The 23,046-nt window shown below is 35.0% G+C and overlaps 1 protein-coding gene across 41 annotated transcripts in view; it reads right to left on the bottom strand.

Annotated features, from left to right (window-relative positions):
- The window catches only part of NRCAM (neuronal cell adhesion molecule), a 150,464-nt gene that overhangs the window by 6,033 nt on the left and 121,385 nt on the right, over positions 1-23,046 (bottom strand). For 10 of the 41 annotated variants that reach the window (XM_035325672.1, XM_035325682.1, XM_035325665.1 and 7 more), the window contains 7 exons: positions 22,358-22,534; positions 21,200-21,235; positions 14,099-14,164; positions 13,445-13,570; positions 12,209-12,361; positions 8,414-8,545; positions 6,007-6,085 (listed from right to left, as the gene is read on the bottom strand). In XM_035325672.1, the coding sequence (XP_035181563.1) occupies positions 6,007-6,085; positions 8,414-8,545; positions 12,209-12,361; positions 13,445-13,570; positions 14,099-14,164; positions 21,200-21,235; positions 22,358-22,534 (769 nt within the window). Of the gene's footprint in view, positions 1-1,414; positions 4,537-6,006; positions 6,086-8,413; positions 8,546-12,208; positions 12,362-13,444; positions 13,571-14,098; positions 14,165-21,199; positions 21,236-22,348; positions 22,535-23,046 lie in introns of those variants that run through there. The other 31 variants (XM_035325866.1, XM_035325869.1, XM_035325882.1 and 28 more) reach the window with 9 other exon arrangements.

Raw genomic sequence — 23,046 nt, 5'->3', positions numbered from 1 at the left:
ATTGCTAATATATCATTGCTAATATATCAGAAGATATATGTATCTTTTCCCTTTGTTTAATTAAAAATACAGCAAACTTGCAGCTAATGATTAAGAGATGAAGAAGTACGGAGGTAAAAATAATGACGTGTAAATGCAAAGTACAAACTTATTTTTTTAAAAAAGTACTTCCATTTCACAAGCTCATCAATTATTGAAAGAAATATGTACCTTGAAAACTCCTTTCTTCTTTCAACTTTTCAATTTTTCTTCCTTAGATATGGGTACATGCAGCAACCAGTCAGAATGGGGAGGACAGTATTACGATGCCTCTGCAGTCCAGCAGGCAACTAGTTCCCACTAAACTTTGCCACATTCATGAACATGCAAAACAACTCAATATATGGTTAGCAATATACTACTTTTCCTCATAACACAACTGTCAGATAAAAGGCAACACAAAACAAACAAAATGGGTAAAGCATTCTGGGCTATCTTCTGGACAGAAAGAGGATGCTGAGGATGGAATTTCTTGGTAGTAAATTTCTTTTTCTGTGCCTTCATGTCAACAGCCCATAAACGTTTAACTATAAGCAGCCACATAAAGCCACAGAAGGCTTACAGGACCTTGCACAGTGGCTTTCCTGTAGACTCCAGGAGAACTTCTGCCCCAATACCTAATGGGTTTCTGCTCACACTCCTAAATTGACTGGGATCCCGAGGACTGTGCAGGTAAAGAATTCTTTCCTACACACTTACGCACCTGTATCAATTCAGATTTCAAAACTTTTTACTATTTCCAACCTCGCTAAGACAAAATAGCTTATTTTTCTGAGCAGGTTTTATTTATCATGTCTAATATTTGATCTTCAATCTTGGCAGAAGCTGCAAATACCCGGAAATTAAGCTCTGGCTTTAAATGGCAACAGGTTGAAAAAGTTGTTGTTAGCCAAAGAATCTGACCTACTCCTAGGAAATATCTTAAAGAAAAATCTGCTTGAGATAAATTTAAGCAAACTTTTGCTATTTCTGGAGGAAAAATGTTCAAACAGGAATCAAAGCAATGACTTAAAAAACTGGGTGACAGAGATGCTCAAGACTTAAAATAAGAACCATCAAAGAAAGCATGTGTGTGTGAATGAGGATACAGTAAGATCACTGCCAAATCCAATCAGACTATTCAGAGACTAAAATCCTACAGGCAGTCTGCTGACATCACAGCTTGTGGTAGAAGGGATCAACCTTAGAATTATCATTGTGAGGCAAATATCATTGCTATGTACCCCTGGAAACAAACCTAGGCTGCAATAAATCTTCATAAGTACAGTAGAAATAAAATACTGTAGTTACAAACTACATCCTCATTTTGAATCAACCTAGAAAAAGAAGGAAGACTAATAAATTATCTGTCAGTCAAAGAACTCTCCACCAATCATTTCCAGAAAGTCTTTTATAGCATAGCTAGGAATATCTTGGAAAAATAGTTTGTGACAAAATGTTGAAGAGGCAAAAGAATTCAACAAATTGTGTGAACATACTGCATAACCACGGTACCAGTCCTGCTACTGTAGATGCCTTGATTTTTGATCTTCCTAAGGAGATTTTAGAGAGTACAACAAGAGGACAAATACGCTTGGATATCATGTAAGAAGAGATGTGAAAAGCTACAGTTCATTCTTCCTATAAAGCTAACTTAGAAATGCATGTTTGCATCCTCCCCCCACCCCTTCCCTGAATCCACTGGTCTGTAGATGCCATAAATTCTTAATTTCTCTTGCCCAGGATGGAAACTTAGGCTGGAAACATAGGTATCTATGCTGACCTGAACAGAAACTCTGCATAGTCTTTATCTTAAATTTAAATAAACATGCATTTTCACTATCTGTTGAATGTCTTGCAGTTTCTTCATGTGGGCATTGACTGTCCACAATTCACTGTCTTCTCTAACTGAGAAAATCACAGGGGTTGTGGTGAAATCAGCTTGCTATAAAAACGACTTCTAGAGGCACTGTTTTCCCTTGCTATGTAAAGATGCAGGAAAGCCATCAATTACACAAGCAGTGCATACCCAGTCATTCATTCTGTGGTTCCTGAAACACCTAGGTTTCTTAGAGCACTATTTCCTCTTTAGATTGCAGAAAAATCCAATGTTGGCAGGTTCTGCAGATACCTGCTCTTAGAAGAAGAAACCCCGTGGAATAGTGCAAAACTTCAAAGTCCAATCAATCCCAAGAATACTGAGAAGCCTACAAACTGAATGTGACAAAAATCTCCCCTAAATCTGATAGCTATGACTTCTCTAGAAAATCATAATTAATAATTAAGATTTAAGTAATTTAATCAGTTAAATCTTATCTTGAAACAACAAATTTTCTAACTATCAGCATTAGCAATTAGGCATTGTCTAGAAATATTGAAGTCTATTCAGTATAAATTTCTAGATCCTTCACTCTTCCCAGTTCCTGAGAAAATACGCCAGTCTATGTTCTCAGAAAGTTCCTTTTGATGGTCTGGTGTGTCTCTGAAAATGAGATGTCCTTTCATAGTTGGCATGGAATGAATGTGAGAACTTATACTTTCTTTTCCCTCCTTTAATCTTCGGAGGAGAATGGAAGTAACTCAGAGACTTGTGAGGATAAGAAAATGAAGAGCTTCGAAGAGAGCTTTTTTTTTTCAGCTGTTGTGAGGAACATTTGTGTTCTGCAAAGTCCTTCATGATCTGGACCAAGGATTCACCAAATAGCTTGCCGCCTGTGTATGGTAAAGACAGCAGTTGGCATTTAAGATCTAGTGATGAGGTCCAGGGACGTAGCCATATAGCTCTCCAGGCTACTGTGAGGCATGCCATATTTTTAACTGTGAGTCTAAGAGAATCCTCAGCTGCATCATGGATGAAATTAGCTGCAAGTTTACATAGCCTGCGTTTCCTTCGTATGGCACCAGGTGGGACTCGTTTTATTTTGATTCTGGCTCGTTCTTCCTCCAGCCATATTAGTAACGCTCTAGAAGCGTAAGTGCAGTAGATAGATACTCCAAGCTGGGCTGCAACCAGCTTGAAAGATCTTTTAATTGCTTCCTCAATCTTTCTGTCAGTAGGATCTTTAGGGAGAGCATCCCCATTAGCAGGCATTGAAAGGACAGAATCACCAGTAACCAATGCCCTGTCTACCTTAGGCAAGGTCCCCCACAAAGAAGCTTTATCCGCTGGAAGAGGATACAGCTTACGTAGGACTGCTGGGGCTTCATGTTTTGCCTCAGGATTACCCCAAACCCTACAGACAAGACTTTCCACTGCTGAATGGATAGGAAGTGCATTATCTCCCTTGCCTTCTTCAGATAAGATAGGCAGTTCTTCTGCATGGCCTTCACATTTGGAAGTTTTCAGCATTAATGCTCTTTTAATGTGCTTGAACAGATAATTCTGATTCTCCATGTCAAACCTACGCACAGCATCTGGTCCTTCTTCGTCTTCTGTAGGGGATTCAGATGACATTTCCCCATCTTCAGGGGATGATTCAACCTCCAAAGCCTTGTCAGCCTCAGCTTTCTCCTTCACAGAAATTGTTTGGTTTTTTAAACTGTCCTCAGGGTCAGTCTCAGAAGATTGGGAACTGGTCCCAGCTGCTAGTAGAGTAACCACTGGAACTTCTGTAATTGGTACCCTGGGGTGCTTTCCTGAGTGGGACCTAGCCTGTGCCACAGAAGTTATACTTTGTTTGGCTGCTGTCAGTGCATCCTTTAAGACAGTAGCTAGCTCAGGCAAAAATACAGATTTCATTAATGAATTCTTTTCAGATTCAGATAAATGAGTAGTAGAAGGTCTTACCTTCCTGTGGTAGGAGTTCTGAGTGTCTTCTGAATCTGAGCTGTAGTCTGTGGTCTGGCTGAACCAATGCTGGAGAGAAGAATGCTGCCTTGCCACTGAGCCATGAACTGAGTTGCAGCTGAGGGGTTGCTGGAAAGGGGGTGGCTGTCCTGCCTGAGAATCTGAGCCCTCCTCCGAACCCATTATCTGTTGCTCAGAAGCATGATGTCTAGAGCCATGCCTGTACTTCCATTCGTCTGACCTCTTTTCCTCTTGGCAGAAGGAAGCAGAGACAGAACTAACCCCTGTGAGCTCTGAAGACTGCCTAGCCCTCCTCCTGCTGTAGGAGGTCTCTGATTTGGTGCTGGAGTATTGATCCCCTGACCTTTTGAAGAAGTTGGATCTGTCAGATCTCACAGACTTTGCTTTGGTAAAGACAGGGTCTGCTTCAGGAGAATTGGCACAGCTACCTTTTCTTTTCTTTTCCTTGTCCATTTTCTTTCCTGTCCAAGCAGACATGGACCTGAAGTGATGAAAAAAGTTCAAAATACTCGAATTTCTAGACCTTTCAAAAATTACTTTTCTGTTCAAGGGATACCCTATACCCTTTTTCCTCAAAGAAGCACTGCATCATGGCCAGTGCCATGTGAGGCAGACAAACTGGGAATTGAGTGACTGCAGGGATGTTGGGCTGCAGAGAGGGTGCCAAGATATCTTCTGTAATCTGACTGGTTGCTGCAGCTGCCCTTTCTCTAAGGAAAAAAGAGGAAAGCCCAATATAGACTAATTACACAGAAATACATTTTAGAAAGGAGTTTTTGCATAGTAAATAGGATGAGCATATGAACAAGTCTGAAAGCTAGGCATGCAACTGTCCATTTTTACCAGAATAGAGGCTGATAAATGCATTATGAAATCATTTAATACATAACTAGATGGTTTTTTAGATTAATTCAAGCCACTTAAATATGGCAACATAAATTCAAATCTTGCTACAGGTCACAAAAGAAAGCAGACTTGAATAGTCTTAGTCTAGATCTGAGAAAAAGCATATTCAAGTCACATCAATTCTGTACAAAGGGAAAGTTCCAAGCAGAGGAGCTACTAAAGGAGAATGAAAACTGGACTGGCTAGGAAAATCTATGCAGTACTTATTTACATCTGCTTCCAAACACTGCTTCACACTATTTATTTTATCAGCCAAATTTAATTAATATATATACTCGTAATTCTGTAATAAAATGCTGCACTAAAATGATTAAGCTAAGAACAAAGTTGATTTTTTTTTTTTTTTTAAATCCAGGAAGAATGATCAGAAACTGCTCTTTGGCATTCAGAACTGGAAATCTATTCCAGTCAGATCCAGATGCACATTACCCTTATAAGAGGAAGCTACAACAACAGAGTGAATCCTTCTTGAAAAAAACTGTTTTTGCTTTATACATTAAATTGCACATCTTCAAAATAATAAAGGGTGTTTACAATATTTTTTACATAGGAATACACTGTGAAATGCATTATAACACCCAGGTAAAATATAACAGCATTGATATACTTAGAAACTAAGAACATTATTTCCTGTATGAATTAAAAACCATCAAACAAAATGTTTTTTTTTTTAAAACAAAACAAAACAAAACAAAACAACTATACTCCTAAGTATTATGTGAACAGACTTAGCAAAGTGTGTGCTTTTTGCAATGTCAGGAGATTCAGCTATCCTACATTTAAAATAAAGGAATAAAAGCTGTGTTACATGCTTTGAAGCTTTTTTTCTGGATTTTTTGCACTGAAATACATGAAACCGAGATCTTTTTCCTGTAGGACATTCCCTCACCTCCATGTTCAACTACTTCCTTGTTATTGGATTAGGTATTAGTATTGGGTACCATCTTAAATGCATTCATTTTCAAATCAATGGAACACAAGATTGTCTTTATTAAATTTCAATTAGAAATTTATTTTCAAAAACCATAATGTGAGATATGCCCTAACTGAAAGGACTTGCGTTGGTGGCTTGCTCTAAACTCTCAATTCATAATTCTTGTGTATTTCATTTTTTTTCTAATAATGTAGTTGAAATGCTGTCTATGGTTCTACAAAACACTGGATGCAGAATCTTTCTCAACACTGAAAAAAAGTTAGTTGTGAATTAGTAAGTGTGACGTATAATGCACATATGATATGAACAGTGAATATGACAAACCACGTCAGCTGCTCACCTGTATTCACCAAATGTTCCATCATCTTCCTTCATAGGCTGTATTTCTGGATCAGCATGTGCATCCTCCTTTTCCTTCACTAAAATATTTGAAATAGTAATTTTATCATTAAATTGCAATGCTAGAAACCTCAAGACCCTATTTTCTCGAATTGAACACATTTGGAAGGAACGTGGTTTGAATACAAATCATTGTTTGAGCTAGGGCCTTAGATTGTTACATGTTTTCTTTTAAAGAAAAAAAAAATGTTTATTAGTTATAGAATCTTATTTGAGTACAAAATACTGCATTAGTAAAACTTTTTCTTCCTTTCATTTCAAACACTAAAGGTTTGCTAAAAATCTTAGTAAATACACTTTCTCAACTTATGTTATTATTATTAGAGCTATTTTTTAATGAAATCTGAACAATTTAGTTTTACTTAGGCATGCTCCATATTGCCTCTCGATATTACTCCCATACTGATTGATAACTGAATCAAATTCACTTACGTTCACTGATAGCTTCCGTCTGCTTTCATGTCATGCACTAACAATGCAGTAAAGGTATTGCAACAGTCTCCAGGCAATTTTAAATAGCATTTAAAATATATTAATACTGGGAAAAAATAGGTTTGGTCTGTTCATTCCTTCTTTTCTATAGCATGATCAAAAGTAAGGCAAAAACACCTATACTGGAAGCTAAATATAACACAATTGTATCTCTTGCACATCCTTGTCACAGACTTAGTAATCTTGTCGTCGTTCACTGGTAAGAATGGAGGAGTCTTGCATTAGTCTTTGCATGTAACCTGTTCCTATACAAGTACATAGCACTGTGTTCTTAGACACAGAAATCTGCTAGTACCTGGGGAAAAAGATGTTTATAGAAGACATATATTTCTATAAATTAAGATTGTTGACAGAATAAAATAATATACTGGCTTCAAAAAAAATCTTCATCATTGTTCTTCCCTTTTCTTTCTTCCTTTCTGGCATTGTGGCTATTCAAATCCTTCCATTGCTTATCAGATAGTTACATAATCCAATATACAATCTCTTATCTTTTATTCTGGTAATTTCCACACTTAATTTGTACATTATTAGTTTATACACTCTTATTTAAGATGATATGAATCATTCCTGACAGTAATCTGTAATTATGATAATATGTAACACCTTGAAATCTGTCTGCTATAATTACATACTGAAACAATTTAGCACTTTTTTTATGACAATTGGTAATCTCAAAATGACATGGCTAAAATTAAGACAAAAAAAGAATTACTAACTGTGCTTTGCATTTGTCACTTTATTGGTGGAACACTGCATTTCCAATGACCCAGGAAATAAAATTAGCTTCAGAGGAAATACAATTAGCTTCAGAGTCACTGTTATAAACATCAGTACATGCTCACTGTGGAAATCTGATCATATACAGTTAAGGTCTGCCATATCTAGTCATTGGCTATATCCATATAAGTGTGTATGTATATTTATGAGTACATAAAATAGTTAATACCTTCCATGTCATAAATCTGCAGAAGCACAGAAAAGAAGTGCATAGCAAAGACCTCTACAAAGTAATGGCATCCTTAGCATCCAACTGTCTACTACAGTTTGACTGTTTTACTCTCTTCTGGATGGTGGCTCACTCCAATTTCTCTCAAATTACCCTTTGATGGCATCTTGAAGTCCATTTATATTAATTCGTACCTCACTCCTGCTCTGAGATCCTGTCTCTACTATTGTAAGCAAACTCAATGTCACTCTGTTTTCTACAGAGTTTTAGTCTACGGAGCCAATATTAGACTAGGGAGAAATATATATGAAACATATATACACACATGGATACATAACAAATTTATGTCTTCTATAATGTCCCAGGGGACAGAAGTGGTACATTGTATAGTTCCAATTTTTTAGTTACAAATTATAAAATATATTTGGCCATTCCTAGTCTAATACTAAAAAAATAAAGGAAGAAAAATAAAAACTCTTATGAATAAAAGCTTACAGAAAACAAAACAAAACAAATCAAACAAACATCCTAACTGGAGGATGCTATCTTGAAATTTAGATGCAAAAATACTGAGGCTGAAGAAGACAGATTCTGAAAAGGAAGATAAAATATTTGAAACAGAATACCACATTAAGGGATCTATCTTATGAAATGCTGCACTCCCAGGACATTTAAGTAACATGGCAGCTATGATATAGTATATGATACAGGCAGATTGCTCCCATCAAGCCTAATGATAGGACTGATCTCCTATATACACAATGTATATGCAAATGATAGGACTGATCTCCTATATACACAATGTATATGCTAACCAGCAGCAAATGTAATTTTTCCAGTAAACCCGAGACCTGTTTTAAATGGATTACTAGTAGATAATTTTTACTCTTTCTGTTATATATCATACCTGGATATTTGCCACCTTTATTCCTCCTTATGAAGCAAACAATCAGTAAAATCAAGATAAGAAGAGCAACAGCACACATAAGACCAATGAACCATCCTTGAGTAGCAATGTCAACCTGCCGACTTGCCATTGCTAGAGAACAGAAGAAGAAAAAATATTGTTTTCCTGCACTAAAATGTTATATTAATTAAAATAAATAATACAGCACACAACATTTATTAATTAAGGAATAACACTCACTGTGAAAATTAGTATTAAGAAAAACAGTGCTACTGGTGCTACTGTGAATATTTTCATTATTTAAAATGTTTCAGAGTACAAGCACACAGAACTTACTTTTTAAAATATAAGATTCTGCCAACTTACTTCAACATTTTGACTTAAGAACTATTTTGCAAAACACAGAGGCATACTATATTGCTTTTCACAAATCTCAAAACTATTCTCAACCATTTTACATTAATTAAATGACTGAAATGAAAATGCAAATTATAATTCACACAAACACTTAGATTGCATTATCAAAATGAATAAAAAGCCAGTACTCATTAGCTAATGCACACCCATTAGTCTGAAACAGGGAAACAGATGGGTCATTCAAGGCCCTAACATTCAATTCAAACTAAAAATCAACAATGAAGCATCCTTTAAAGCCTTATTAAGCATAATGTTTTCTTCCTCTCCTCAGACCTGTACCTCATCCTACAATTTATCATGATTGCCATAATTCAGCATTAGTGAGGGCTTAACACAAGGCAATTGGGAAGCCTTTCCTTGACACCGTTTCTCTCCAATTGCCAACTCCAGCTGTAAAATGATGTAAATGATAGGCAAACCACACAGGAAACACTACAGCCACTAGTAAGGGCAAGAATTATCTGTGTGGTTTGGTGGCTGGAACCCTCCTACTAATCTCCAACACAGTATTTGGAAACACTAGAGGCAACTGGCCTTAGGATTTGCTGCTGGGAGAAAGTGGGAAAGGTGAGAGGAGTTGGGAATGTGGGCTATAGAAGAAGACATGAAGAAGGAGAAGGACATCCACTGAACCATTGATTCCATTGAATTGGAGGACACAATGCATAAATAACAGAGAAATATGAAAGTCCCAGAGCGTCCAAAAGATTTCCACCTCTCCTTCGAGAAGATTTGTTTTTTTCAGAGGAGCATGGACTGTCCAAGCTCATTGAGCTTGGATTGTCAGGATGATACAGCACCAATACTCTTCTCCTTACAAGACACAGAGCATGCCAACTGGGAACAGTCCTGTGCTGTTGCTGTCCTTTGAGCAATTCCACAGCATTCCTTGGCAGACAGGTAGCTGACAAGAGACTGCACTGGACTGGCAAGCACGCTAACAACAAAATATAGCAATATTCTGTTATAGGCCAGAATTCAAGCCCATGTCTCAGTGTTAGTTATTAGTTAAGACAGGCTGAGACACCTAGCCTGCAAACATCCATGCTATCCATCCTAGATTACTGAGGGACTTCCACTGACTGTATGAAAACTGTAAGTACCTCTGAGTACTATTTAAACCATTTTTGCATTGAAATGTTTAAGTTATATGTATGTATACCGTCTTTATATAAACATACATATTCATACTTTATATACTGTATATACATATATAAACAAAAGTGGCAATCTTAAAAAACAAAATAACAAAGGTGATCTTCCTCTGAATTGTAAATCAAATTAATATAAATTTTGTTTCCATACTAAGGTTAAAAATATTTTGAGTTTTGTACATATGCATTTATAATAAGGCATTAAAGGTTGTATAATAAATACTGTAGCAAAATGCAAAAGCACATTTAACATTCAAACGTAGTAAGAAATAGCAACAAGCAAAAACAACTCATGCATAAAAATATGCAAGATAAATGGGAAGGAGTAAAGGTGAAAATTTACTTATGCAGCTTCCTTAACTTATTGCATACCCCGTAGGAAAAGGTTTCTAGACCTCAGTGCAACTTTATAAACGGCACAGAATTTCCTGTGTACTCCGAGCAAAATATCTGCCTCAGGCAGAAAGACATTTATTTACTCTTGTTGAACTGCTAATGCAGAAGTCAGTGCAATACACAGTACTGGTTTGCTCAAAAGATGAAACCACACACTATTAAAATGTTCTGTAGGAATGCTTGCTTAAGAAAAAAATTAGACAAAAGCCTCATTATGCCAAACATTTCAGTTCTTTCCTAATTGGAAGATTCCTAATTGGAAGAATTGGAAAGCATTCCATATTCCAATAATTTTCCCTTTGCCCACTTCATTTTTTGCAATGTTTAAAAGTTTTAGTATAGACTCAAGACTGTATGACATAACATTTTTTTTCTAAGAAATATGCTGTATCATCAGATTAAGAATCATGAACAGTACTGTACACGGACCATTTCCTCGATCAAAAAGCATAAAAGAGTGTCTTTAAATTCTCTTTAAATTCCCTTCTTCCTTAACTACTCAAAGGTATCAGCCAAGGTTCATTCACAGTTATGTACAGGATTCCTTATCTACTGGTTTGGTGTTTTTTGTTTAGAGAGATGCTTTTGGGAAGATTTATGTTGTGCTTGTTTTGAATTACACTATGATCTCGACCCTTTCTTTACTGCTGCTTTAGGCTTTATGTTTTGTGTATTTGCATAAAATTTTACCTATTGCCATTTATACCACTTGCTTTCTCTGGCGTAAATAACCTCTCTGCTTAGCCCATATATATTTGCTTGGCACTGTTATTCAGCACCATGTTTTCAAAATTCTGCTGCAACATGATAAACTGTCAACATAAATGGAACAAAACAAAGCAAAAAATTATGATTTTAGAAAGCACTCACTTTCCAACTGGTATATTCATAATTTACTTTGTTGTCTAATAAATATTACATATTGTTCAAGCATATTTTCATATTTAACTACTTTCTTAAATCATAACATTCTGGAGTTGGTGAAGCTCCTACTAAACAACTATGCATGGACCAAAATGCTTGGAATGAGTAGAAGTGACTATCATATACAAACAGATAATAATAGCTGACCAAAAGCATGCTGTGGTGGCAACAACATAATCAGCATAACATCAAAAAAACTTCCAATAAAGCTCTTTCTTTGAGTTAAATGAACAAGCATTACTGATTTGCTTATGAAAAAATGACTGCTGCACCTTTCTTTAAATGACTGAAAGTATATACATACAGAACTGAAACAGCCTTACTGATTCACAGGACAATTTGTGAAATCAAGATATTTACATAACCAATATAATAAAAGGAAAAGAAACGTAAGCAGAAATCTCTTAACAGTGGTATATATACATTACATGAGTCTTCAAATTCAATCTGCACTTCTGATTACACATATATTTTAGCTCAATTTTTTTTTGTATTAAAAGGATGATATGCAGATTGTTAGCTTTAAAAATATATACTTGACTCTATTAAAGTAGACGTTATTTAAATATAGAAGTCTAGTTATATTAATTAGAAAAAAATTAAATAAGTCATCTTCAGTGCACAGCACACAGATGGAGTGTGAGCAGTATCTTGCCCCTAAAATAAACAACAGACAAGTAGAGTCAATTGAAAGGATGAAAACATTCATATCTACGTAATAAATGTGCTGGCATATGTAGGAGTTTAAAAAAATAATTCAACATTGCTCTAAAAAGAAAAAAAAAAAAAAAGATCATACAAAGATGCTAGCTACAACATCTTTTAGCTAGAAGCAGTTCAACGTTTCAGCATGTGGTCTATCGCAATTCTGACTATGATACAGAATCGGTACGGTGTGCCTCACCTGGACCTGTCTCAAACACATCCTCTGAACTCCTAAAACCAGACAGGCCCTCAGCACCAACCCGGACTTTATATGCTGTTCCTGGTGTTAAACCCTTTAATACAAAGAAGCTTCGAGAACCATTTACAATTTCTTTTTTCCAATCTTCTTTGCCTACAAAAATTTTAGGAAAACAACATATTGGAATTTTAATTGTCTACGTGTTACTGAAAGTTTCTAGACAGAATATTATCAACAGTTACTTGACTAAACTATGGATTGGCTGAAGAAACAACAACTATTCTTTCAAAAAATAATAAAACCATATAAAATTATGACTGCAAATAATATATTGCATGCAATATATTGAAGAATACACTATACATTAATTATGAAATTATTTTAAACATTTGTTCCATTGTACTGTAGAAATACTATTTTCATTTATTTTCTTTAAAGACTTACTCAAATTGCAATTATCAAATACATTAAAATAGATTTTAATCATTTAATTAGACTATTCCTCTGTATTCTGTAGTTTCAGTTAATATTTACTTTAGTCAAGAAATTCTATTTTGCAATCTGATCAGATCATAGTTCCTGATCATTATCTTCTTTTTCTAGGACAGATGCTTCTTTGACTAATATCCAGAAAAAATGATTTATATTCCAATTTTCAGATTTATCATCTTTATTCAGAACTTTAGAAGGATAAAGTATTTAAATATCATGGTTTTACTAGCTACATACCTGTGTTACAATTATTACTTGTATTATCAAAGATTAAAACCTATTTTTATGCCAAGAAAAGTATGCAAGTTGGTCAATACCTTGTTTTAAGGTTTAATAGAACAAAGAAAATTGTTTTTGCTGACTGTTTTGTTTTATTTTCCTGATTTTGACATAATTTAGGAGAACTGTTAAATTCCATTTTAATGTATGTAATCATATTTTTACATATGTAATCAATGCATCATAACAACTTTAAGCAATCTACATTTTTAGAAGTTCGTGTTCACAATACTTTATAAGATAATACAAAGGAACAAAGGCTGATTTTCTATCTAAGCATCAAAAAGTTGCTACACATTGATGTTTACTATAATGAAAGTTATTTGATCTTCAGATCAAGTTAAAAAATGATTTTTTCAAACATTTAAAAGCTATCATTAACACTGGGTCAACTTAGGACCATGTTTAAAAATGTTTGAAAATATATCTGAGCACTTAGTATAATTTAATGAAATGACTTCTTACTGCCTGCTACACCATATTCAACATAAAAGTTCGCATGATCTGGTCCCTCATACTCCCAACTGATATTGGCATAGGTCTCAGCAGCAGCTGTTGTAACATTTCTGATCCTTGGATAAAGTGGTTGCACTGAATACACAATAGAAAAACAAAGCAGAATATGAAATTTTGACTTCATACATTAAAAAATAATCATAATAAAAATAAAAATAAGAAGGTACTATGCTAATTTAGATCACATACAGGGGCAGTATAGTACATTTGTCATTGTTTCCATTACAGGAAATTAGTGACTAAATTAGCATGCTTGGTAGTTGAATCCTAAGCAGTTACTACACCATGAAATTAGAAAGTAAAATCTATGTACTCTAGTGAGCATGCCCTATAACACTGAAACTGCCAAATACTTAAAAATACTTAATTGCCAAAATCCCAGAAAACATTGTTTCTAGTCATCCAGAAGTAAAATGAAGACGGCGGAAAAGTGAGAGCATTGTCCAGGTAATGTAAATGGTAGGAGAGTACAGAGGTATGAAGGTAGCACACAGCTCCCTTTATTCCACATGTCACTGAATGGACTGTAAACGCCTCAACTGCAAGCCCTGTATAGGATTGTGTCTCTATTGCATTGATAATGATAAAAAAGGAACACAATACCCTTATAGAAAGTTGGACGGACAGTATGCATGACTGGGGAGGTTGCAAAAAGGGTTTCTGAATATCCTTCACCATCAGAGGTAGTGGGAAAGAAAAAATAAACAGTAAAAACACTTTACATCAAAAAGTATCAATTAAATAATGCAGTAAAACCTTACCTGTTAAATGAATAACGCATGCACACTCTACATTCATGCAAGATTCAATTAGTTTTACTTGTTGAAATATGAAAGGGCTAAATGATACACACATACTTGAAAACGAACAAAAGTATATTTTTACTGATGCCTTTACTTGTACAGAACATTTCTGAACAGTTTCATTGCCATTATGGATTCATTGCACCTTTAAACATTTCCATAACATTTCCAATGCTATGGAAAGCCAATATCAAAATATTCTGGTGTGAAGCACTCAAATCACTGGAAAGTAAAGAAAAACAAAACAAAACAATACAATGGATTTTAAGATACTGTGTCCAATTATCATTCTTGTCAGACATAAGTACTTGGCACAGATATGCACAAAGCCCACTATGAAAATAAGTCCTTTTCTCTTCAGCATCTTGTAATCATGGAACACGAGAGGTGAAATCTTAGTCTCAGGAAAGACAAATGACAGAATTTCAGTGATTTTGTCTATACCAGAAAATAAAATGGGCAGAGGCCAGTTCTTAAGGGAAGAAGTGCTGCAGAGATTTTATTTGCACACTTATTTCCTCCTCAGAACAGGATGGGCTTGTCCATACAGCTGACTGGAAGTAGTTCCAATTTATATTCAAAGAAAAAATGGCTTGCTTTGGCATAGTAAAATAAATACATCTGTATAGACAGACTAAATGAGTAGTGTGACTAGAAATCCATAGCTCCTGAGAGTCTTTAAAATAGACCTAAATTACGCGAATTCCATCAATTCTTCTGAAAATGTATCCTTGTTACAAATTTTCACAATATCAGGCTTTTAATCTCCATATTTGTATCATTCTTTTCTTGATTCTACTTCATTAGTAGAATTCTCATTCAACCCATTCAACTTCAGTATGTATTAAATCAATTACTCCTATATTTGATGTCTTTGTAGGTTGTTGTGCTTATGTATTTATACATCACTTCTTTCACCAACCAAAAATAAGGAACATATTTATTTAGGAAATAAAGAATATATTTATTCTCTAGAATCAACTTAAAATCAGACAGTACAAGATTTTTAAAAGCCATCTAGGTTACTAAATCAACAACAAAACCACTAAGAAATACTAGAGCCAGGACTCTGGTATGGAAAATCTGGTCTGTAATCATATCCACTATAGTAATGCAAGGAGATTACATTCTGCTCCTTTGTGCCACTTCAAGGTAGCAAGAAGAAAGAATAGCAAGCTCTAAATTTAGAAAGGTGCAGAGTTTGAGACTGTGGATAGGATATATAAACTTATTGCCTCATTTGCATAAAGGAACAGGTATAAATTACAATCAGCATCTTAGTATTTGTTCTTTGCCAAGAAAGCTACCGGTTAGTACTCTATAATTTATTCTGTTTCGTTTCATTAAATCATATTTTCTCACACCTATATTTTCCTGGATTTTGCTATTCTACCAAAGATGTCTAATTAGCAGAACTGTATGGCTGACATTTGTCACTGATGTTAAAGTCAGAAGAAACTATAAGCAATAATCTGTTTCTCCTGCAAAGGGATGCCACAGAACTACATCTGGCTTCTGCCTCCCGATGCCTGGGCACTCTTGGATGAAGTAAAGAGTCTCACCCTGTGTGAAAGACTCCAGATGACAGCCAGCTTCTGTATCACTAGGCTAATTAGATAATTACCTTTCCTGTAAAATGTGCATCTTTTCTTGTGTTCTGGTGTTTGTTTGTTTGCAGTTTTGTTTTTTAAATCTTTGATTTCTAGTTTCTGCCCTGATTAAATGGCTGTTTGCTAGATTAAAGACCTAGTATGGAGTAAATTGCTTTCTGTTCATATGATTGCACATAGCAGTGAAATTGGCTCAGAAAATTATCTTCATTCTTTTGGTCGTTTAGTTTCTAAATCCTCTCAAGTGACTGACTAATGCTGACATTTCTCAGATGTACTCTTACATGATTTTTACCAATGGCTGTTTGTACAGTGTGATCATTGTGTGGTATTTGGTCAGATTTAAGTTCTGTTTTTTCTTATTGAACACAGTGCACCAACAAATTTGTTCAGTAGCATATTGATTTTCAAAATTATTACTTCTGTTATTCTTCCTCTTTTTCACTACTAGTTGTTCTCAAATATGCCATATTTACAAACTGGATACACACGTAAGTAAAATAAAAGATGGCTGATGGATTCTAAGGTGATGAAAGCCTGATGTCAAGGTAGGTACAAGATTCAGAGCTTGTCTCCAATCTACCCAGACTCTTGTCTTCTAAATCACCACACCTCTAATTATAATTAACCTCTTAGTACTTCAATATGCTTCCTAGCACCGTTCACAAATGCAAAATATGTAATTGTCAGCTGGCAGAAACTCTCAGAGCATGCAAGTGGCGGTGAAAAGAGTGAGGCTAGAAAGCTTTGTCTCTGGGAGAAGTGCTTTTTGAGCAGAGGAACATCGTGTTCTTGTGATTTACAGCCACACTTAAAGCTGTGCACCACCACTGAAAAGAGTCACTTCAAAAATGATGGGATTGGACTGTTAATTAAGTTATGCTTTTCATACAGACTGACTCTTAATTCAGCTGCCTCCAGTAAATTAAGCCATTTTAACCATGCTGTGTAATGCAAAGTTTCGCTGACATCTCTGAGTACTATAGTAAGATATGGTATTAAAGCATTTACCAATTGTTGAGAAAGAGGCCTAGGCTCAAAGCAGTATTTTCCTTTCTTTCCAAATTAATTTCAATATTGCTTTTTGTTGCTCTTGTTCTGTTTGGTTGAGTTTTTTTTTTTTTTCTTTTTTTCTTTTTTTTTTTGGTGGTTGTTTTTTGTTGTTGTTGTTGTTGTTTATTTGGTTTGGTTTTGTTTTTTAGTAGAAGAGTATTTAATCTTACGACTTTTTAAGAACACAGCTCCTGCAAATAACACAGTTGTACTTGGACTGCAGACTCAACATAATTTAGCAATTTGTGACAGAAGATATGAAAGTATCATAACAACAGAATAGATACTCTTCCTCAAGATTTAGTGTAGTAGAACAGTAAATTAAATAATCCCCAAAGTGATTAAACTTTAGGAAGTTTCAGGGGATTCACCAGATCTCCAGCAAGAACTGTCAGCTTTGTGATAAACACACATCTGATGACTCATGTCAAATGGAAGAAAAATGTAAAGCACTGTGTCACAGAGAACTAACTAGGTATACAACAAAATAGGGGTTTGCTTTAATTTGCTTTTTAACCCAAAACTTTTACTGTAAGAAATTCAAGCCTTAATATAACAATAGGAGCAAATTGCATTTCTGGCATTGAGAGATGGGCATTAGTCACATCAGTTCTAGAGATGTGAAGTTCATATGAAGAACGCAGAACATACTGAAGAACTTCATTGACAGTAAATTAGTTTCAATTAAAGCTCCCAATCTTACTAGCTTTGCAGGTCAGATCTGCCAGTTATCAGTGTCTGTGTGCATAAAGACCACAAAAACTTGCTTTTAAATTAGAAATGTGGACTATATCAAAAAGAAACAGAAAAGTGAAACAAGGCTTGCTAAATGTAGAGACATACATAATTACATGGTATGCCTCCCTCCACTTCAACTTACAACAAAGACCTTTATGAGCCCATGTGACTGTTGATGTTAATCAACAACTTTCACTTCTACCACTGGTCTAATTTGTATTCTTTTCTTTCCTCTATAGTCTATTTATTTAAAAATCTCATGGAAGAGGGTAGGAAAGACTTGACTCCAGTGATCACCTGAATCAGTTTCAAGCTGCTTCTATAATTACTTTATAGGTCATCAGGTTCTTAACCCCTAATTTCTTCTTACCCCTCTGTTACCCCATGTCTCTTGGTAGATGTAGACGTTGATGTCAATACCCAGATGCCAATAGCAATGCATGAGGCTTATCAAATACTGTATTCTTTATCTAATTCTTTACCTTGATTAAATAATATTGTGCATAGTACCACAGCAATTAGAAAGGAGAAAATACAGTGCAAGTCAAACTGGATTATAAACAGTATACCAGGGTAGCTTGCCCATCCACAATAAAATAATTTCTATCATGATTTACTCATGTGGGGTTGTGAAATATTGACAAGAACCTCCCAGTTAAATTTCCTTAGCAGAGAACAAAACCTCAGGTCTTGTAATCATCCAAAATCCATTGCATTTTGGCTATCTGATGCAATGACATTATTCACCCAAAGAACATTTTGATTAGTATGGGTCTCTTTTGACAATAATTTCCTTTTTATACTGTCCCTCATTTGTTGCAGCATTCTGTTCTTCTATGTTCTATTCAATCAGGATATGTGTATTTAATAAAGGAATAAGGAAAAAAATATCTTTATCCAAATTTCTTATCCTTGAACTTATTTTCATCTAAAGGTATTATTAAAGGGGAAAAGGCAAAAAGGTTTGTTTCTTTACTGATTTATCTAGAAAATACTGGGTATCTTTAAAACCACTACTTGACTCCAGTGCAGTCATTATGATCAGACAATCTCAACTGGGATGAATGCTAAAATTGTTAAGTGTGTCAGTAAGCAGTCTTTAGTTGCTTTCCTTGTTTTTAAAGTAATGAAAGACTGCAGTACAACGAAGGGTCCATGCTGGCATAGATAAACTGCAAATGTCACATGGTGCCAAAGGATCACAAGTATATATTTCAGGACAGCAAATATATTTCAGGTCTACAATAAAAACATTAAGACACTGTAAGATCCTTAGGATTACACTAGCATTATTTCCCTCAGCACTTTAAAATACAGTTTTACTCTGAGAAGTGAAATATATCTCAAGTTGTACACCTCGCCCAGGTTTAGATGCTTTCAATTCCTCCAAGACCTTCTGTCCAATGTTTCTGACTGACCAGCTATAGGCCTTCAAAAGCAGCTAGCCAGTAGAAAAAAACACTACTAAATTTTACTGCATTTTATTATTCCTGAATCTGAAACCTACTGTCTTGTTAACTTCCAAGATATTCATCTCAAATTGAAAAAGGATATATGCATTTTTAGGATAACTCCTGCCCTTCAAAATGAAAGACTGGGCTGTTGTTTTTGGTGGATCAGAACACAGTTGAGAATATCTAAATTTCACATCATCCTCAATTTGGCTTTGGGTCCACATTAACTGTATCTAATCACAGGCCCTCCTGTAGGAGGCATGAGGAGTAAAAATTCACTGCTGGGCATGGCTTCTTCTTGAGTGGGCTAAGTATTTCTATCTCCCAAATCCACCCACTCATGGGACCAAATAATTTGGCACTTGATAATATGATCCTTTTTCCTTTCTCATAGTCCCAGATCAGTAGTGAAATCGTTAATCATGTTAATGTAAGTAACCACTGAGAACCTTCATCTAAGAGCTGAAGCAACTCAGATGTCATAGCAGATGTCATGGCTTTAGCTCCGTCCTGTTTGCAGTCCCAACGTTTTCTTTGTGACTGTAAGAGCTAGATGCAACAGGAATATGTGAAAACTTTGAAACGATAAACAGCATGGAATCAAACGAAGACATCTGCTTAAGTTTTCAGAGAATCTGAGATGACAGCTCTGAAATGTGAGCTGCTCCAGCTGATCTTACAAATAAGATGCTTTCTGCTAGCCACAGACTGTGATGCAGCTATAATTAGACCACAGTTTCACACAGAGAATCCATTTTTCCTTGCATGAGTTTTTATACTCAGCTATAAATAATGAGAACTTAATTTACATTTCTGCTGCTACGTCCAGGACTACAACCCAGTTCTGTTGTTCCAATCTGTGCTGACTTCCCAGCTACAACTAGACTAAAAGGCAGGAATAAAGACTTGTCATTAAAATACACCCAGAACTCCATATGCTTACCAGAAATGCATTTGATATGCACTTATATATACAATATATACATGCACAAAGGCATGCATACATGGTCTGACTTCTCTTCTACCAGTCTGAGTGGGTGAAGAGAATGCATGGCTATTATTATAGCCAGATAATTATCTGATCATCAAGTGGAAAGAAAATATATGTGGAACAATTTATGTTGTCTCTTCCAAGTTGGTAAAAAATGATGGATACTTTCATGTAGTGATTTTGACATGGGATTTTTGAGGTCTGAGAATCTGAAACTCAGATGTTGGTAAGAGTTAATGACAACTCTGTGATAAAATCACACATGGGTATAGAGACACCTTTCTGACTCAGCTGTCTGAAAGTCCTCAGGAAAATCTTTGCTTCTGTCAGTAAAGGTATCAAAATTCATAAAAACTGTGTGAAGAATACATTGCTCGACAGAAGAATTTCATTATAAAGAACCTAATATTGCTGAATGCAAGAATAAGGTTCACAATATGCTCCACTTACTGAAATATCTTCAAGTGATCACTCACAAGATTTGCAAACCTAAGAGAGCAGAAAGTCATCTGCCTCTATATTTCATCTGATACTTGAACTGGGAAGTATACAGAGGGTATTGTCAGTCATCTGTCTCCTATGCACAGTTGGTTGCAAATGAAATAAATGTGATCAAATGGGTAGCATTAATCAGCAGTAAGAACAAAAGCGCACCTACTATTTTGAAAGAAAAAATGTGCATGGCACAGGCAGTAAAAAATATTTGTAAAACTGCTGCTTTTTCTACTCCAGCTCATCAGTGCTAGTGCACCTGGACCCTGAATATTTATGACAGTGAGATACATCTGTTAAATGTTCAGAAATAATTAGACTTTGCTGAAGCAAAGCTAATGAATTCCCCAGGAACTCTGGCAAAATAAACAGATGAAAGGTATTAATAAGCATTCTGTATTCCTTTTTTTAAATAAATAAATAAATAAATGTTTTCTTCCAGCACTGATTAATACTTTGTGCAGTAATGTGTAGTCCAAGAATTTCTGTCCTTACCACTTCAATTTCCCCATTTGCAACACTGCAAAATCCACACATTAACAAATCATGCAGTTTTATTTTACCTTTGCCTGCACCTACAGCAGGACGAGGAATACCAGCTTTAATGGAGGAAAACAAGAATAGGAACACTATATAATTAGATACAACACCAAAGGGAACATACATACAAATAATTTAATTTTAAACCAGAAAAGCATGCAGACTAGATAAAATGTATTAATTCAAATAAATTAGAAACAATCCAGTTATGCTGAACACTGACAGACTTTTACAAGACAAAAATTAATATACATGCATTTGCTAAATTTTTTTGGTCATGCTTGTTAAGACTCACGGTTTAAAATAAATGTAGTTCATATGCAATCTTAATACACTATTAGAAAAAATGCATTGCATACCAAATCATCTATAGCAATTGAAATAAAACTGTAATTTCACTAACCATAAAAATACATGAAAAGATGGTATCAAGATAGACCTTTAATATTTAGATGTGCAAAATCATGAAAGGCTTTCACCCTGTATTTCCCTGAAATTAATCTTATTTTTTGAGCTTTCATGCTTAAATAAATAGCATCTTCAACAAAAGAACTGCCAATATCCTAGATCTAGAATTGTTACAAATGTAAAATCAGTAGTGACAAGATCAAACACTATAAATAAGGTTATTTAAATATACAATGTCACCAGTTACTTGGGGTCACAAATTAGATTTTTTTTCTACAGCTTTTTTGAAGATGTATTTTTTTGCTAGCTCTGATGGAAAAGTTTAGACCTCACAGAAACTGTTGTATACTTCAAGAGATAAATAATTTCCTCAATGAGGCATAGAGCTGCATCATTTCAGTATCAGTCTCTGTGACCAGAGCAAGTGACTAGAACGGAATAGTTTAACGGAGGAAGACGACTTAAAATGTAAAGTTACGTGAAATTTTGAAGCCAAGAAAAGCCAACGAATTAGGTCTTGTGAGTTTATATCAAAAGGATAAACTTTACACTTATTTTGGGGCTTCCACTGCAGTAGAAAAACTTTGCACATTTTTTCTTAAAAACTATTTAAAATATTTTAATAGTATATAATACAGTTGAAAAAGCCCTGGAGATTTTTTTTTACCTGAGACTATTTCCTTGATGGAAGGAAGTAGTAGTAACATTTTAAATAAAATTGGTAGTCTTTTTTTTAAAACTCAGTGGGTTCTCTTTATACATACCCATCTTACCTTCATCCATAATTGTTACTGCCTCCTCGGTAATCTGACTTCCTGATCCAACTGATGTTTGTGCATTAAAGTAAAACTTATATCGTGTGCTATAATTTAAATTTTTTAATATCAAGCTGCTCTCGTTGGCCGGTATTCTTATCTCTACCAAGGGACCTAATTCATGTGTGTTGTTAACTGTTATTACAAGGAAAACAAAAACAAAAACAAAAAAAAAAACAGTTACTTAGGAAAATTGCCTATGTTAAAAGAGACTGTTTTTCTGTATTTGTTTGTATGCTGCATTGTTCATTTCCAGTCAATTAAATGATAATCTACTGTTCCCAAAGAAAATCACCTTTATATAAAAAGGAGAGGGACAAAAATTCTGAGGGGAGATAAGGAACACCTACAAGTTTCTTAAGCTCAAGTTCCATTCTCATAAGTGTCTGAGTCTAAGGCACTGACTCCACATCAAATAAACTGAATGTACACACTTGAAACTTTGATAATTCAGCTCTCCAAATCTCTGAACTGCTTCAGAATAAATTCAGTATGCTTAGGAATAAAAATACTGAAGTGACTTCTATCTAACACCAAGGAACAGTGGAATCTTGTAAGTGGAAGAAAACAAACGGCCTTCATCTGTTCCGTGCACATGTAACTCCTAAGTGCCAGTGCCATTGCTGATCAATTTCTGGGCAAGTGGG

Source organism: Oxyura jamaicensis, chromosome 1 (genome assembly GCF_011077185.1).
Source record: "Oxyura jamaicensis isolate SHBP4307 breed ruddy duck chromosome 1, BPBGC_Ojam_1.0, whole genome shotgun sequence".
Classification (NCBI taxonomy): Eukaryota; Metazoa; Chordata; class Aves; order Anseriformes; family Anatidae; genus Oxyura; species Oxyura jamaicensis.
Note: the sequence above shows the minus strand (reverse complement) of the source record. Positions and strands in the feature narration are given on the sequence as shown.